This window comes from Eubalaena glacialis, chromosome 2 (assembly GCF_028564815.1).
Source record: "Eubalaena glacialis isolate mEubGla1 chromosome 2, mEubGla1.1.hap2.+ XY, whole genome shotgun sequence".
Taxonomy (NCBI): Eukaryota; Metazoa; Chordata; class Mammalia; order Artiodactyla; family Balaenidae; genus Eubalaena; species Eubalaena glacialis.
In genome coordinates this window covers 165750883-165766343 of record NC_083717.1, presented here as the reverse complement: position 1 = coordinate 165766343, position 15461 = coordinate 165750883, and the positions used below count along the sequence as shown (strand labels likewise).

Sequence of the window (15461 nt, the reverse complement as noted above, 5' to 3'; positions counted from 1 at the left end):
GAAAATAGGTATGTTAGATAAGTTCCATCTAGGCGTGAGCTATAGTGCTCTTGGCTGCGAGTTCAATGTCAGTGATCAACAATATACATTAAATAAGGTGTCTTTAAACCGAAACACACTTTAAACAAGGTTATGTATTGATCGGTTGATGAAAATGTGACTGGAGGCTTGCAAGAACCTAACCCTGTATCTCTCCCAGGATAATGGTTCAGCATCCGCTAATTCAGTGTTCTCGGCGACTTCATAGAACATAAACACCGTAACAACAACGGTTGCATTTGAAAGAGAATATTCTAGAAGTTGGAATTGAATGACAGTAGAAATGGAAATTGCTTAATTTAGGACTGGAAACTTCAGGGCCCAAAGTTCCCCAGGTGGAATTCCCACAGCTCCCCATTTCCAATTCCATATTTTCATGGATGGATAATTTTTAAAAGGTGGAACTGACATATATTCCAGAAAATCTACTGAGATGATATGAATGAATGGCAAAACCAATTTCACAAAGCTTAGCAATTTTCTTAAGAGTGAGACGCCTGGTGGCTAAAGACAGTCTTTTCTTTTAAGCGAAGGAAGAGAGAAAATGTAAAACTTAGAGGACTAAGCAGAGTTTTCTCACCACTGGCCTGTGGACATCCCAAAAGGCTCGTTCTTGACTATCCAAAATTTTCCTCTCTGTCTTGTCCTTTTTCCGATCAATCCTGAAAGAGTGAAAAAAGGGAAATCAGAGGCTTTTAATTCTGTTTTTCCTCCTGATCCATGTGTCAGCTCTGTTCTCCCTTTTTTAGGAGCTTAGTGTGCACAGGGCTCTTGGCACCTGTGTGGTCCCTGCTTTCTGCAGAGCTGTACAATATAGGTGTATAGTTCCCTCAAGGAAACCTTAAGAAGCCCACACATGGTAAGAGAGCTCGTTTTCAGCTAGGTTGCAAATGACCAATTATGTGTAATGAACAGGGTGAGCCTAATGAGGGTTCAGGAATGCAGCTGTCCATTTGAATTATTAAGATTTGGATTATTAAGAGCTGCATAAGTTGTTGACATGCCCCGCATCAAAGTGGCTACTATTGCATATTCAAATTATGGGAAGGAATATAACCATAGGCTTGTAGTGTTTCATCCTCAAATTTGAAAGTTTGCTTTAGATTCAGAATCAGTAGAAATGTCTTCAAAATGCTGCAGTTATGTGTTTTAAAAGTCACTTAAACCATCTGGCTTCCTAAAAGCAAAGTAATAACCCTAGTGTGTGACAAGATCTAGAAGGCAAATATCACTGGCCTCAGCTGGGGGAGGTACAAATTGCAAGACAGACAGACAGACAGACAGATTCTTTATGTTGTGATCGCATAGATAAGAGCCTTAAAAAAAAAAGCCTGTATTACTTCATATTATCTAAGTAAAAAGTAACTCAGATTAATTGCTTTGTAACTGCTGGTTCTTGGCTCTCTTGGGAGAACTTTAGTTTATTGGACTGAAATAAAGTCATAATAACCCTGTGATTTTTGTGATAGTTATTGTGTACTTAAATGGCCCACAATTATAATGTAATCACAGAGTTCATCAAAAAAGTGAATCGAGAGATACCGTATATGTACAAAGTGGCACTTTTCCCTCCTTTTATAACATTCGATGCTGTGTGATCCCAAAAGTGTTAATCAGCCCTCCTCTTCACTTCCCGGAGGCTTCTGAGTGGCTCAATCCTGCCTCCTTCTCACCCACTCACCCACCCTCCCGCTTTCTCTTTCCTCAGGGGCCAAGGTTCTTCCTGATGCAGCTCAGCATCCAGTGTCTGGTGTCCACCTCCCTCGGGGGTCTTTGGGAGAACCGGGGTGGTGGGCAGGCCTGTGGATTCATGGGGGGGGTAGAGACTGCAGAGGGAGGGGGAGAGCGATGACACCATGAGGCCCACTGGACCCAATGACCTCAAGTCATTGCCATCTGTGACCGTACCTGTGATCAATGTCACCCACCCTGCCCAGAGAGTGCACAGGGGGTCCTCTGAAGACCCACGGGGGCTGCTCAGGTGCAAGTGGTACCCAGAGAAAAGGTACTAACCTCCTCCCAGCTCAGCATCCCTTTCCCACCCCCTCCTCTGTCCCATTTCTTCCATTATCACTTGAAGCTAAATCAGAGCCCATTGCTAGAAAGGACAAGAGAGAACCGCACCTGAGCAAGTCCATTTCCCAGAATCAAAAGGATCTGGTTGATGACCATGTCTGTGGGGTGGGGGACATTTACTACCCACTTCTCCTGTTTCCTTAGACAGGAAGGAATTTCCACTACACTCTCTGGGAAGGAAGAATATGGGAAAAACACTCCAACTTTCTCCTCCTTTCATCTCTTGTAGACTTAACTTATTGGCAGATTTGAAAGAAGAAGTTTAGAAAGCTGGGGCTTCCCTGGTAGCGCAGTGATTAAGAATCCACCTGCCAATGCAGGGGACAAGGGTTCAACCCCTGGACCAGGAAGATCCCACAAGCCGTGAAGCAAGGAAGCCCATGCGCCACAACTACTGAGCCTGCGCTCTACAGCCGGTGCTCCACAACAAGAGAAGCCACCGCAATGAGAAGCCTGCACACCGCAATGAAGAGTAGCTCCCGCTCGCCGCAACTAGAGAAAGCCCGCGTGTAGCAGCGAAGACCCGACGCAGCCAAAAATAAATAAATAAAATAAATAAATTAAAAAAAAAAAAAGAAATTTAGAAAGCTGAGGTCGGTCCTTCTGGGCCCTGTCTGGGTCAGCCTATTCTCAGGACACCTGTTCTCTGCGTGCAGTAAACTTACAGGGCTGGACTCTGCCCTGAGGTGCAGACGGCCCTGCAGATACCCAGCTCTGCCCAGGATGTTTAATTCCAGGGTAAAGATCTGTGGTCACAGATCCAAAATCATGTCCTATAACTAGTTTATCAGTAACAATCTGACATTTCAGACTCCAAATGTCTGACTTCTGTGCCTTATTTTTGATTAGTTTTGAACCCCTCCCCTCGGGAGATACGGTGGAGGGGCCACTTGTTGGCCTGCCTAAAACTCCAGTATGTTTTCCTATGAAGACGAAATTTCCAGACCAACAAGTAAAGTGCATCTGATGGTTTTTAGCCTCTGAGCACAGAAGAAGATTTGGAAATCTCCTTGGGAATTAGGTACATCTTCTTAGAACCAGAGTTCTACGTTTGGGAGGAACCCCATTGCCTGCAGAAACACACACTTTGGAAATTGTTTTAGAGTGCCATGGGTGACAGAGATGCAACTTATCCATCCTGAACTTGATTTCTACTCAGTTGCTGTCATGAGAGAGACAGTGACTAACCACAGCTGGCTGGCCATGGAAGGAAACCCCACTCTCACACCACCTCTGAATTCCAGAGAGTTTTTTTCTCTTTGCAAGGGTCTCTATTAAGTTCACCTACTTTACTTGTGCTTCTGCTTGCATAAAGATGAATTCCCACTTCCTTGCAAAGGCCCTCTGGAGTCTTGCTAAGTTTTCCTAATGAGAAATGAAAATCAACAAGAAGGCATTAATCATCGTAAGTTTGCACATCGACAGCTATGCTTATTACAAGGCAGCCATCTATTTTGGTTACTCCCAACAAAACAGTAGGGCCCCACTTTAAATCCACCGGACGTGAACCCAATCTGACTTTGCACCAGACCCTGCTGTACAGAGCAGAACTATTAATATTCATTTACACACCCATTAAGTCTGACGTCTCTGTGGTTCCCCTGATTCCTCTTTTCTTGTGTGTTTTACAAGAGCACGACTCACACACACTTATAAAGGCCACTGAAGATAGGAAAAATTGGTTGTAGTTGCTCATGCAGGATTTAGGGAAGGGATGAGGGGTGTTTTTGCAACTGATTGTAAAACCAAGAATGGATGTCTCAAGACTTGTCTTCCAGCAAGCAGAGGGCTAGGAAGGTGGCAGGAAAGGAGAACCCAGAGGACCTGGCATTAACAACTTTGAAAGTCCAGACTCAAAAGTGGGAAAGAAGGGAGTGTCTAGGTTTGTGATGGTCATGAAAGGAAAACCCCAAAACAAAAAGAAAGAAAAGGCATCCAGGGTCACCTTTAGAGGAAGAGGGAAGAAGTCTTTTCTCGAAGCCTGTAGAGTAGCCTAGCAGCACAACAGGACCATGGGGAGGGGCGTTTGACAGGTCCCCTAATGACCCGCCTAATCCTGATGGAATGCAAGGCGAGAGCCCACATTATGCTGTGTATTTTCATAGAGCTCATGCCAACACTAACTGATTACCTTCATTAGTGGATTATTAACATAAAAGGAGCTTTGGTTGAAGACCAACACACGTGAACTCAGTTATTACCAAGGCTTGCTGTAGGAGCACCTCAAAAAAACTGTCCCTTTGATTTTCCCACTGTTCACAGGAAGCAAAGCTGGTAAAGCCTGAATGTCAGTCAACTGGGGAGCAGTTACATAAATAATGACCCAGTCATACCATGGAATACTAGGCAGCCATTAAAAATGAGAATGTAGATGATTATTACTGATATGGAAAGATTCTCAACATCCTTACAGTATATGACTGGAAAAAGAAGCAGCTTACACTATAATGTTTGTGGTGTGATTCAAGTTTTCTTGTTAGAAAAAAAAATGTATGTACAGAAAAAAGCTTAGGAGAGAAGGATTGCAGGCTATTTTCTCTCCTTTCTTTGCTGTTTGAATTGTTGTTTTTACAAAGGGACGATGTAATCAGAAAAAATTAATAAAATTACTGAATTTTGAAAACAAATGTCTTTTTAGTTTCTAACCACTTTTAGACAGAACTTCAACCTGAAAGAACATCTTAACACCATATTCTTTACAAATACCAAAGCAGAACATTGTAGGGCAAGAGAAAAGAAAACAGAATAAAATATATCAGGAGTTGGTGCTGTCTTGCTTCCGTTTAGGAGCTTTTTTAAACAAGGGAACTAAGGGGAAGGGAGACATGGGGTGGAGGGGCCACATGCTTCTGCCGTCTGGGTTGTTTCTGTAGGTCATATTCAGGAAGTGATGTAGTCATGCCAAAGTTAAAGCCTTTGCACTGGGCGCACAAAGAGTCAGACAGCAGTCTTCTAGAAGAGGGGTGATTGCTGGTGCACGAGGGCAGATAGGGCAGGGACCGGGTGCCTAAGATGCTCAGAGCCACAGAACCGCCATGCTAGGGATGCTGGGGAAAATCATAACGTTCCAACAGATTTATGTTTCACAGCTCCCTTGGATAAGCAAACTTTAGCTAGGTCCTAACGCTCCCAGTAAACTCTTGCACTGCAACCTGCACTGCTCTCTCCCTCCATTCACAGGTCCTGTGATGCCAGTGGGATCAAAGAGGGTGGAGGGCCATGCACCGGTCCTGCTCTCTGATGCCATGCACATTCCCCTTGGGCTGCAGACAGGGGAATGGTGGCTCAGTGCGTTGGTGGGCTTGGGTGTAGGTAACCAAGGGTGACAAGGTTTGGTAGAGTGGGGCCTCATGCTTGGTTTGGAAGACTGAGACAGCAAAAGTGGGAGGGACATTGGGGAGGTGGGTGGATCTGAGGTGTGTTCATGCTGGATTATCCAGGGGAGGATTCTTCACTGCCCCTAACGTTGCCACTCCTCCTAGCTGCCAGCTTGTCAGTCATTCCATGGCTCAGCAATAGCTCCTCTGGAGGGTATGAGAAAAGTTGGCCAGTATCCTAGGTTTTCTGTGACCCATACAAAGTGTGGTTTTGGGGAAAGAGTTTGCAACCCCAAATTTTAAATATTTAAAACATTATCTGTGAATCTTCAAGTTCTCTGTGCCTTGGCTCTGTTAAATGGGAATGGATATGAGTGTGGCTGGGTCTCCAATTTCTGCAAGAAATCGCACCTTGTAAAGAAGGTGGAGGTGGAGGAAAGCTGGGAGAGTATATTGCCATCTGACATACATCTTATCTTCTGGTTTGGATTTGGTCCTTAGATTTTGCATTTACTGCCAAGCATAGGTGAATCGGGTATGAAGATGCAATTTAAAAAACTATCATATATTAAACTAAAAAATTATCATACAATAAATTTGTTTTTTTCTTTTCGTGTACAGTACTATAAATTTTAACACATGTATATATTCATGTAACCACCACCACAATCGGAATACAGAATGGTTCCATCACCCCCCAAAACTCCCTCGTGGTATCTCTTTATAGATGCATCCTGGAAGCCACTGATCTGTTTTCCCTCATGATAGTTTTGTACTTACAAAAGTGTCACATAAATGGAATCACACAGTTTGAAATCTTTTGAGATTGGCTTCTTTCACTCAACATAACGCCTTTGATACTCATCCAAGTGGTTAGATTAATAGTTTATTCCTTTTCACTGAAGAGCAGTATTCCATTACATGGCTGTAGCATAGTTCATTTAATCATTCACCTGTTAAAGTGCATTTGAGTTGTTTTCAGCTTTGGGTTATCACACAGAAAGCTGCTATGGACATTAGTGTACAGGTTTTTGTGTGAATGTAAGTTCTGATTTCTCTAGGGTATGTATGTAGGTATGTAAAAGTGGGATTACTTGGTTGTACAGTATGTGTATGTTGAACTTTATGAGAAACTGCCAAACCATTTTCCCGAGTGGCTGCACCATTCTGCATTCCCACCAGCAATATAGGAGAGCTCCAGTTGTTCACCACATCCTCACCAGCACTTGGCATTATCAGTACTTTTAATTTTAGCCATTTTAATAGGTGTGTAACAGTATCTCACCATGGATTTAATCTGCATTTCTCTAATGGCTAATGATGCTGAACATCTTTGTCATCCTTATGTCCTCTTTGGTGAAGTGCCTGTTCTAGTCCTTTGCCAACTTTTAATTGAGTTGTTTTTTTTATTGCTGAGTTCTGAGATTCCTTTATTTAAAGAAGCAATTTATTGTGATGGTAAGAGGAGCTGAGAACAAAAGAGGGAAAATACAAGAGACTGTCTTTCCACTGTCTGAAGGGGTTGGGGAGGGAAAAATACAAGCTGAGAAAGAACTGCAGGTATTTTACACTCTCCTCCCATACCTTTCCTGGAAAAGAATCGTACTTACTGCTTCATAATCGGCCAGTTCCAGCCTTGCTTTATTCTGCATTGTCCTCTTACAGAGGTAGATGGCTGAAGGAAGAAGAGAAATTACAACATATACAAAACCAGCAGTGTGGTGGAATCGTAAATTCACCCACCCAGTTGTTCATCCACTCATCCATCCATCCAACCATCCATCCATCCATCCATCCATCCATCCAGCCAGCCAGCCAACCAGCCATTCCCCTCTATGTGCCTAACCCTGTGCCGTCAAGAATACGTTTCTATGTGGAAGCCATGACACCTGACCTCTGGGAATCTGTCTGCAGGTCAGGATCAGATGAGGGGCCCCATCTTCCAATCCTGACAACCCCCTTCATCCTCCTCACTCTGTTTCACCCCAAACAGGGCAGAGGCTGTGTCCTGCTCAGCACGAACCCCTGCACCCAGCACCAGGGCCTGGCCTGCCAGGTGGAATGAGTGGACAGTGGAAAGGGAGGACAATTTAGGTGTCTCTTCCCAGGCTCAGGAAGGGCTCTTAGCCCTCAGTTGCCAGGATATTCTTCCTCAAACATGGCCTTCATCATTTCCTCTCCTACCTCTGCTTCTTCAGTATCTCCTTCCTTCTCTAGTGCCAAGTAGAATGATCCAGGGGAGATAACAGATGAATGGTATGAATGAACAATAGAATGACCAGGAGGGAAGGTCGGAGAGGACCAGGGCTGACTTGCTGTTTGACAACTTAATTATACCAGGAACTCTAGTCAACTCCTTGCTGGGTTAACCGACCTCCTCTATGTGGTCTGAAAAATTTCCTGATGCAGCCTACGATATGCTGGAGCCTTCTGGTAGCAGCCTACTCTGTATGCCCACACGTCTGCTCACACAGTCGAGTCTGTGGGTGAGAGTCAATTGTGTTTGTTCTCGAACCTGCTTATGTTAGGCATACTTGTTATTTTAATAATGTACATTCACTTAGTATTACATGCACTGGTGAAATTAATGTGAAAAGAGAGAGCGTTGTTGTTTCTATGATGATCCAGTTGAATGGTTTTTGAATAACCTGATAAATTGCTGATGAATTTGGTATAGGCGAGAGAACTGAAAAAAATGTGAAAAAGTAGTAGAAATTTGAGCGGGGCCAACATACAGTTGCTTTAAAAGTATTTTCAAAATTCTTGATGCACTTTAAAGGTGTCAAAACTGGATGGTTTAAGTGTGGTTTATTTAAGAAAGAAACTCAAATTATGGGGAACGACAATCAAAGAGAATCTTTCATTCTACCTCAAAAGGCTGTTGAATGAATGTTTCTTTGTATATTTTACATTAATTTGAGGTCATTAAGGTATGTATGTATCACTTTTTCATACCAACTCACCAACTTTTCCAATGAACCAAACGTCTACAGCTCTGCACTGTGTCAGATAAAGGGGTATCTTCTCTATTACAAGGTACCTCCTTTGTCACCAACTAGGCAGCCTGTGGAATTGGGGCAACCTGCAGCAGGAAGCCTGGCATGTCACCAGCCCCAGCAGACCTGGTCTCAATGACCCAGGAGAGGTGTAGGTCAGCGCGGGTGGCAGCTGCTTTGACGATGTTGCCTCAGACAGTATTTTGCATTGGCCAAATGTGAAACTCAGGAAAGTGTAACCCAGATTTGGTTTCTATTTAAGCAGAATCATCCCAAGAAATTTCCAACCCATCTGGGTCAAAATGGGCCAGCTAAGTTGAGAAGTAAAGTACCATGCACGGAAGGCAAAGCCGGTACCTCTACTGATGACCACGAGCTACATGATCGAATGCTGGCGGCCCCCTTCCTGTGCAGCTAATGTCACGCGTTGGGCAGTTGGTTCACCATAACTGGGAAGGCAGCAAGTAGCTATTGAGGGGACCTTCCTCTTGGCCCAGACCTTCCCTGGGGCTTGTCTGTCTGCACTTCCTTGGTGCCTCAACAGTGCTCCCTCTGACACCTAACTAATCAAGTGACCACTGGCAACAAAGCCAAGTCCTCGAACAGGGCATCCAGGGGACTTGCTTTAAGCTCAGATGTTGATTTTTCTTGGATGTGTAATTTCTCATTGAAAAATCTTTGTCTTCTTGCCCTCATGCTGGCATCTCATTGCCATCTCAATCTCACCAGCATCCTACCATGACAAAAACAGAACACAATTAAAAATTCTATAAAGTCAATAGATTCATGTGCTACATGTGCAATTAAACATTTAAAAAGTATTGAACCTATCCTATTTCAACGTCCTTAAAAAACTCACTCCCTTTCCAAGCTTTCTGTCTTTACTAGTGACATCATAATTAACCTCAATCTCCTAAACTAGGGAACATATAAATCACTTATTTCTCTGTTGCCCTCATACCCTCTAACTACTTCTTAAAACAATGGAATTTTAGCATTGGAAGTAACCTTGGCGACCATCAAGTACAGACACTTCATTAACAGATGGAAAAATTAAAGGCTCAGAGAAGTGAAGTGATTTAGCCATGGACTAGTTAGTGGTAGGGGTGGAACTAGAATTGAGGTCTAGTTCAGAGGAATGTCTCCACTATGACATTCACTGCCCCATTTACTCATTCATTGATTCATTCATTCACCCATTTAAAAATCTGAGTGTCTCTTATGTGCCAAGCGGTATTTTAGGTCTGGGGAAATCACCACAATAGCAGAGCAGCTACCACATGTATGGAGCTTATTGAACGTCAGGCAGTGTTCTAGGGACTTTCCAAATGTCCACTTATTTATCCTCATAATAACCTATGAGGTGAGTTCTGTTATTAGCCTCATTTCATAGATGAGGGAATTTTGCAGGTTATTCCCCATTGTTGGGGACCCACAATGGCTCTCTAAAGCTGCTGAATCTACTCTAAGCGTCTCTCCTTGACTACGAAGACCTTTTTATAAACTTGCTCATTCCAAATTATTCAACCTTCGTAATCATTCTTCATCAACATAAAATCTTTGAGTACTCAGATCAGACTCCTCTCCATCCTCTTCTTGCCCCCATCATGCTGCCTCTCCCAGCCCGGGATGCTTGGAGGGTAAGCCTATAATTCACTCAAATCTGTGACAGAGCAACTGACACAGAGTGAGTGACCAGTACATGTTTGCTGAATGAATGAAAGTTTCCTGGTTCTTCATCAATCCAAGCCATACCTATTCTGAATTCTTAGCTTTGGTGTCACATCCTTTCTGGCAAGAGGGCTACCACAGAACAAGTAAGATTGAACAACACCCTGGAGGTAATAATACCAACTACCACCATGGTTTTTATTGACTCCTTACTATATGCCATACACCTAAACTTATACTCATTTCTAATTAACAAAACAACACTGAGAGACAAGTACCATTATTATTCTGGTTTTAATATGAGATTTCCAAGGCACAGAGAGGTTAAGTAACTTGCCAAGATCACACAGCTAGTGGAGCCAGTCAACAATGGGCCCATTGTGCTGACATCTCTCTTGGTAAATACTGATTTTCTGGCTAAACTGGAAATGGCGATGAGTAATTTGCATCCTGCACTCTAAGTTCTCCATCTGATTTGCCAAAATGGAGGTACAGGAATTCAAAATAATTTTGCTTTAGGGAGAGCCTGACATTAATTGTTATTTTCATCCCTGTTCCTGCTGCACAACTAAAATTACAAAAATCTGTACAGAAAGGGAAATAATGCCCTGTTGTATGCAGGGTAAGATGGCTGATGGTTGTGGGTTTATATTCAAGTAAATATTTGAATCTTACTTGGCCTCAGTTTTCTGGTCCCACTATCCTCCCATGCTCTCCATTGCCTGGAAAAATACTGGTTTTCACATTCACAAGGGCACATGGCTGCTGCATGGAACTGAGCTACAATTATTCAAATTCCAAGTTGGGCTTTTGTCAGCAGTATTTCAGCCCCAGAAGCACTTATTTTATGAGCAGCCAAGTGCTGCTCCCGTTCTGAGCCAGAAACCTGGCTGGACCCACTTATCACATCATTTAAGGCACAGCACAGTTCCAGAGCGACCCGCAGTGGTGCCTGCACACAGCTGATGAGACAGTCACAGGGACCTGTCCTCTGCCTCAGGGCTGTGATCCAGACTTGAAAACAGAACAACTGTAGCCTTGTAGGGCAATGACTTGCCAGAATTCTATCTTCAGGACTGTTCCCAATTGCTGGTTTCCCATCCCTCAGAAGTATAATCCAGAGGGTATAGCTTATCACAAGGTCTCAGGGACAGGCTCCCCAGAATACCACCCAGCTGCAGCTGGCTCTGCCTTCCTGTGAAAAGCATCCTGCAAAGAACCCACGGAGAAGGTGCAGGTCTCATCGCGCGCACCAGTCCCAAGGAGAGCTGCTGTGGGCTGCCCCAGCAGCTGAGTCGGTGATGAGGGCACTGTGCAGAGGGACAGAATGAAATGAGCACCTGAGTTCAAATTCTGCTGTCTCTACTGAGTGTCTGTTAATCACCTTTAATAAAGAACCAGAACCCTCAGCAAATATTTACTGAGTGCCAACTATGCCTCAGGCATGCACTGTGCACTGGATGATAAGAGAATGAATGAGGTGGACCAGTCTGCCCTCATGGAGCTTACAATTGACCAGGCATCCAGACAAGTAGCATACAGTGTGAGAGGTATGAGGATGGGGCCTCTCTGGACCTTAGCTTTATCTGAAGTATAGGGATAATGTAACTTTAGAAGACTGACATGTAGATGTGTTAAACAGTCTTCACGGAGAGAATATGGCAAGAGTCTAATAGATCCCTGCCTGGACAGAGGTAATTCCCTGCTTACCCAGCTCCCAGCTTCACCCACTCTTTGTTTTCTTAGGTGGGGTAACTTTTGTATACCCCTTCCACAGTCTGTTACACTTTCCCTCTAATGACCGACTATCAAAAACACCAATGAATTATTAAAAAGTCTTAACAAGTCTGTGAGAAAGGAAATGGACAGGGGAAGGTGGCACCTTGATCCAGCCCTCCCTGAAACCCTGTCCCAGGAAGGAGTGGTCAATAGCCACCAGCCCAGTTCTCCATGGCCCCACAGAATGAGCATTAGCCACACTTGATAGAACTTTTCTTCCCTTCCCCTATTCCCTTCCAATGGCTGCACCTTTCAGCGTGCACTGTCTTTCATCATTACGTGAAACAGGAACCTTAGTACATGTCAACAATATGAGAAAGGGTTAAGCAGGGCAAAGACCCTCCTCCTCATGCACCATGGTTGCCCAGACAGCAAGGATTTGCCTTCTGCATTCCCAGGAGTAACACTAAGTGTGGGCCATGGCTTCAGTGCTTACCGTAGTCAGTGTTTTCAGGCTCCCAGCAGTTCGAAGGCCAGAAGTACGGGGCCTGCAAAAGAGCACAGGTGTCAGGACTCAGAACGCTAGCACTTGCCCTCCCCTGCCTGGGGCCCAGGGGCAGCCCTCCCCTGCACCCAGTGAGGACCCCTCCCTATGACAGGTTCTGTCCACATGCTGACGCCACACCCTAACTCTCTCCTGTTCTTAATGCAGCGGAGGCCAGTCAACATTTTAATCTAGGTGTTGAGAAATGAAACCTGAGGTAAGCCAAATAAATGCAAAAATGAGAAACAGTTTACAGGGCAAAAACTTCTTATCCTGAGGTAATAGAAGTCTAATACAGAAGTCAGACAAGCACTGTTTGCCCGGGCACAAGCCCCAAGTTCCTTTGTCCCTTTGCTAAGGACTGAATGGTGTCCTCCTAAATTTCTATGATGAAGCCTTAACCCCCAGTGTGACTGTATGTGAAGTAAGGAAGTAATTAAGGTTAAATGAGATCATAAGGGTGGGGCCCTGATCAGATAGGATTAGTGTCCCTATAAGAGGAAACACCAGAGAGCTAACAACGTCTCTCTCTCTCCACCCTGTGAGGACACAGTGAGAATCAACCATCTGAAAGCCAGGATGAAACCTCTCCTCACAAACTGAACCCTACTTGAAAATCTTAGACTTCCAGCTGCCAGAACCGTGAGAAATACATTTCTGCTGTTTAAGCCACCCAGTCTGTGGTATTTTGTTATGTCAGCTGAGCAGACTTAGACATCCTTCGACCCTGTCTGAAGAACTCCACTCCTAAACCCTTTGGTTAGATCTTGACACAACCCCTTATCCTCTGCTCCAATTCATTGTGGGACAGGATCTGAGGAGTGGGAATGGTTGGGAAGTGTTAATAGGTAGTGAATAGAAACTTCACACCAGGAAGGCAGCATGATATAGAAGAAACATCAAGGACTTTGCTATCAGGCTGACCTAGGTTCAAATCAAGGCTGTCCCCTGGATTTACTCAATGCCCTGTTAATTCTCCAAGTACCTCAGTTTTACCAACTGTAAAATGGGAGATATTAATCCCCCCAAAGTTTGTTCTTCAGAATAAATGAGGAGATAATGTGTAAAGCACACAGTGAATGGTAGGTTCTCCATGAGGGATTTTTACTACTATGCGGGTAGGGCAACAAATGGCCCAGACAAAAGTTCGCTTGGTTGTCCCAGTGCTGGTGGGAGGTAAGGGTTGCTCCCTTAAATACTGTCAGTTTTTTAGGTAGTTCTAATCTGAGGTCAGATGATGATGAGAAGAGAAGGTTCTTCAGGAGGACAAGCTGCATTCCTACCTGGAAACGATAAAAGGTGCCATCATCCTTCATGGTGAGAACATGGTCCGAGATCGGAAAGACGTAGCCCTGGGCAGCTACGAGGCTTCCCAAGTGTATTGCTTCAACTGCAGGGACAGGGCAGAAGAGAGAGAAGTAATTAGGAAGCTGTCAGAATGCAGGGCTACTTAGCTGAAATGTAAGTGGGGCGGGGTGGGGGGAGCAGAAAGGCAACCGGAAGTCAACTATCATCACCCCCAGATCACTGCATGATTGGCTGATTGATTGGTTGATACCTTCTGATAGGGCTGCACTGGGCGGGGGGGGTGGGGAGATGTCAATGGTTGGGGAGGGCCACATGTGTCTGGATCCCCTGGATCCTAGCTCTGAGAGTCTGACATTGTTAACGTCCCTAAAGCTTCCAGAAGAAAGTCCACCTTCCCAGTTAAGACCATGGGCTTTGGTGTGGATAAGCCTGTATTTAATTAAGTGAGATGCTTCACATGAAGTGCTTAGCAGTGTCTGGTGCAGGGTAAGTGCTCAGTAAGTGCTGGCAGCCCTGATTCATATTTTTAGTTTCATCCTTTTTTTTTTTTTTTAAATCACCGCCAGCAATGAGCATGCAGCCCATAGAGTCTTCAGACTCACACTGCATTTCCGGACATGACAGTCCCACCAGCGATGAAGAGGGTGTTACCCTTCTTTTACAGACATAGAGGGAAAGCTCAGTATCTTAGAGAATTGAAGGATGGGCAGGCAGTGCAGTGGGCAGTAGCCTAGGGAGGCCAACCTAATAGATATACTTATATTTTTGCCACAACCAACCTGTTGTTTTGTTACTTTAGCACCAGCCATAAATAGATTCACATAAATGGTTACAAATTTATATTTACTCTGAGCAGAGCTAAGAAAAAAGAAATCTAAATGGTTCTATCATACATGATAATCTTTCACAAATATAAAAGTACTCTAACTGATAAAAATTAGTTTTTGGCTGTAGAAATTATTTGACACACTCAGGGAGTCTCTATGAATTATTAATTTCATAAGCTCTGAATTTTTTAAAGTGACTTGTATTGGTTTTATTTGCAAACTCTTCAAGAGACTTAGCAAATAATTAAACCTCAGGTGTGGATCAGGCAATGTAATGTTAAGAGCTGGCTCTAGAAGGCTGTTCCGTGACAGTGCTACAACTTTCAAGAGGTTGTATATAATCCAGCCGTTTTGCATATTTAGAACCTGCTATTCTCCTTTGGAAGGAGCATACACTTGTAACTGGGAGAATCAGAATGAATGGAGATGTATTTTACTTGCTTAGTGGTGATCAGCTGGCTTTTGAAGTCTATATGCTTCAAGAACCATGGGTCCAGCAGAAAAGGGAAGTTTCATCACCTGCAACTTCTCCTTCTCCAGGGAAGGAAAAGTAAAATCCAGTAAGAAGGGGACTTTCATGTCACCAATCTAGGAGCTAGAAGTCTCACTTCATTCTTCAAAAGGCTTTTGCTTGGAGACGTGGCAGATGGGAAGGAAGAAGAGAGGGAGGGCAGATGTTGGATACCCGCCTTCCCAGGGTTTTTGTTTGCCTCATTTCTGCTGGTGAATTGTTCTTAACTTCTGCCGCTCATCTACTTCTCAGAAGCCCAGACAGGTCCCAACACCTTCATGTCCTCCCAAGGGCATCAAAGTATAATAGACCGTCATAGATAAGACTCTTATCATTCGGGACCTTTCACAGAAGATTCTCGTACCTGGACCAGAGGATTCCTGAAGCCTGTTCTACCACTAGGGGGTTCAGGGTTCTCTGAATATACCATTACTGCTGCTACTACCACCACTG

At 44.1% G+C, this 15461-nt stretch overlaps 1 protein-coding gene across 1 annotated transcript in view; it reads right to left on the bottom strand.

Annotated features, from left to right (window-relative positions):
• Window positions 1–15461, bottom strand: part of RGS6 (regulator of G protein signaling 6) — a 582039-nt gene that overhangs the window by 85761 nt on the left and 480817 nt on the right. Inside the window, exons 5-9 of the mRNA XM_061182706.1 lie at window positions 13646–13752; window positions 12315–12366; window positions 7043–7107; window positions 3404–3480; window positions 620–701 (exon numbers count right to left, since the gene is read on the bottom strand). Of these exons, the coding sequence (XP_061038689.1) occupies window positions 620–701; window positions 3404–3480; window positions 7043–7107; window positions 12315–12366; window positions 13646–13752 (383 nt within the window). The remainder of the gene's footprint in view (window positions 1–619; window positions 702–3403; window positions 3481–7042; window positions 7108–12314; window positions 12367–13645; window positions 13753–15461) is intronic.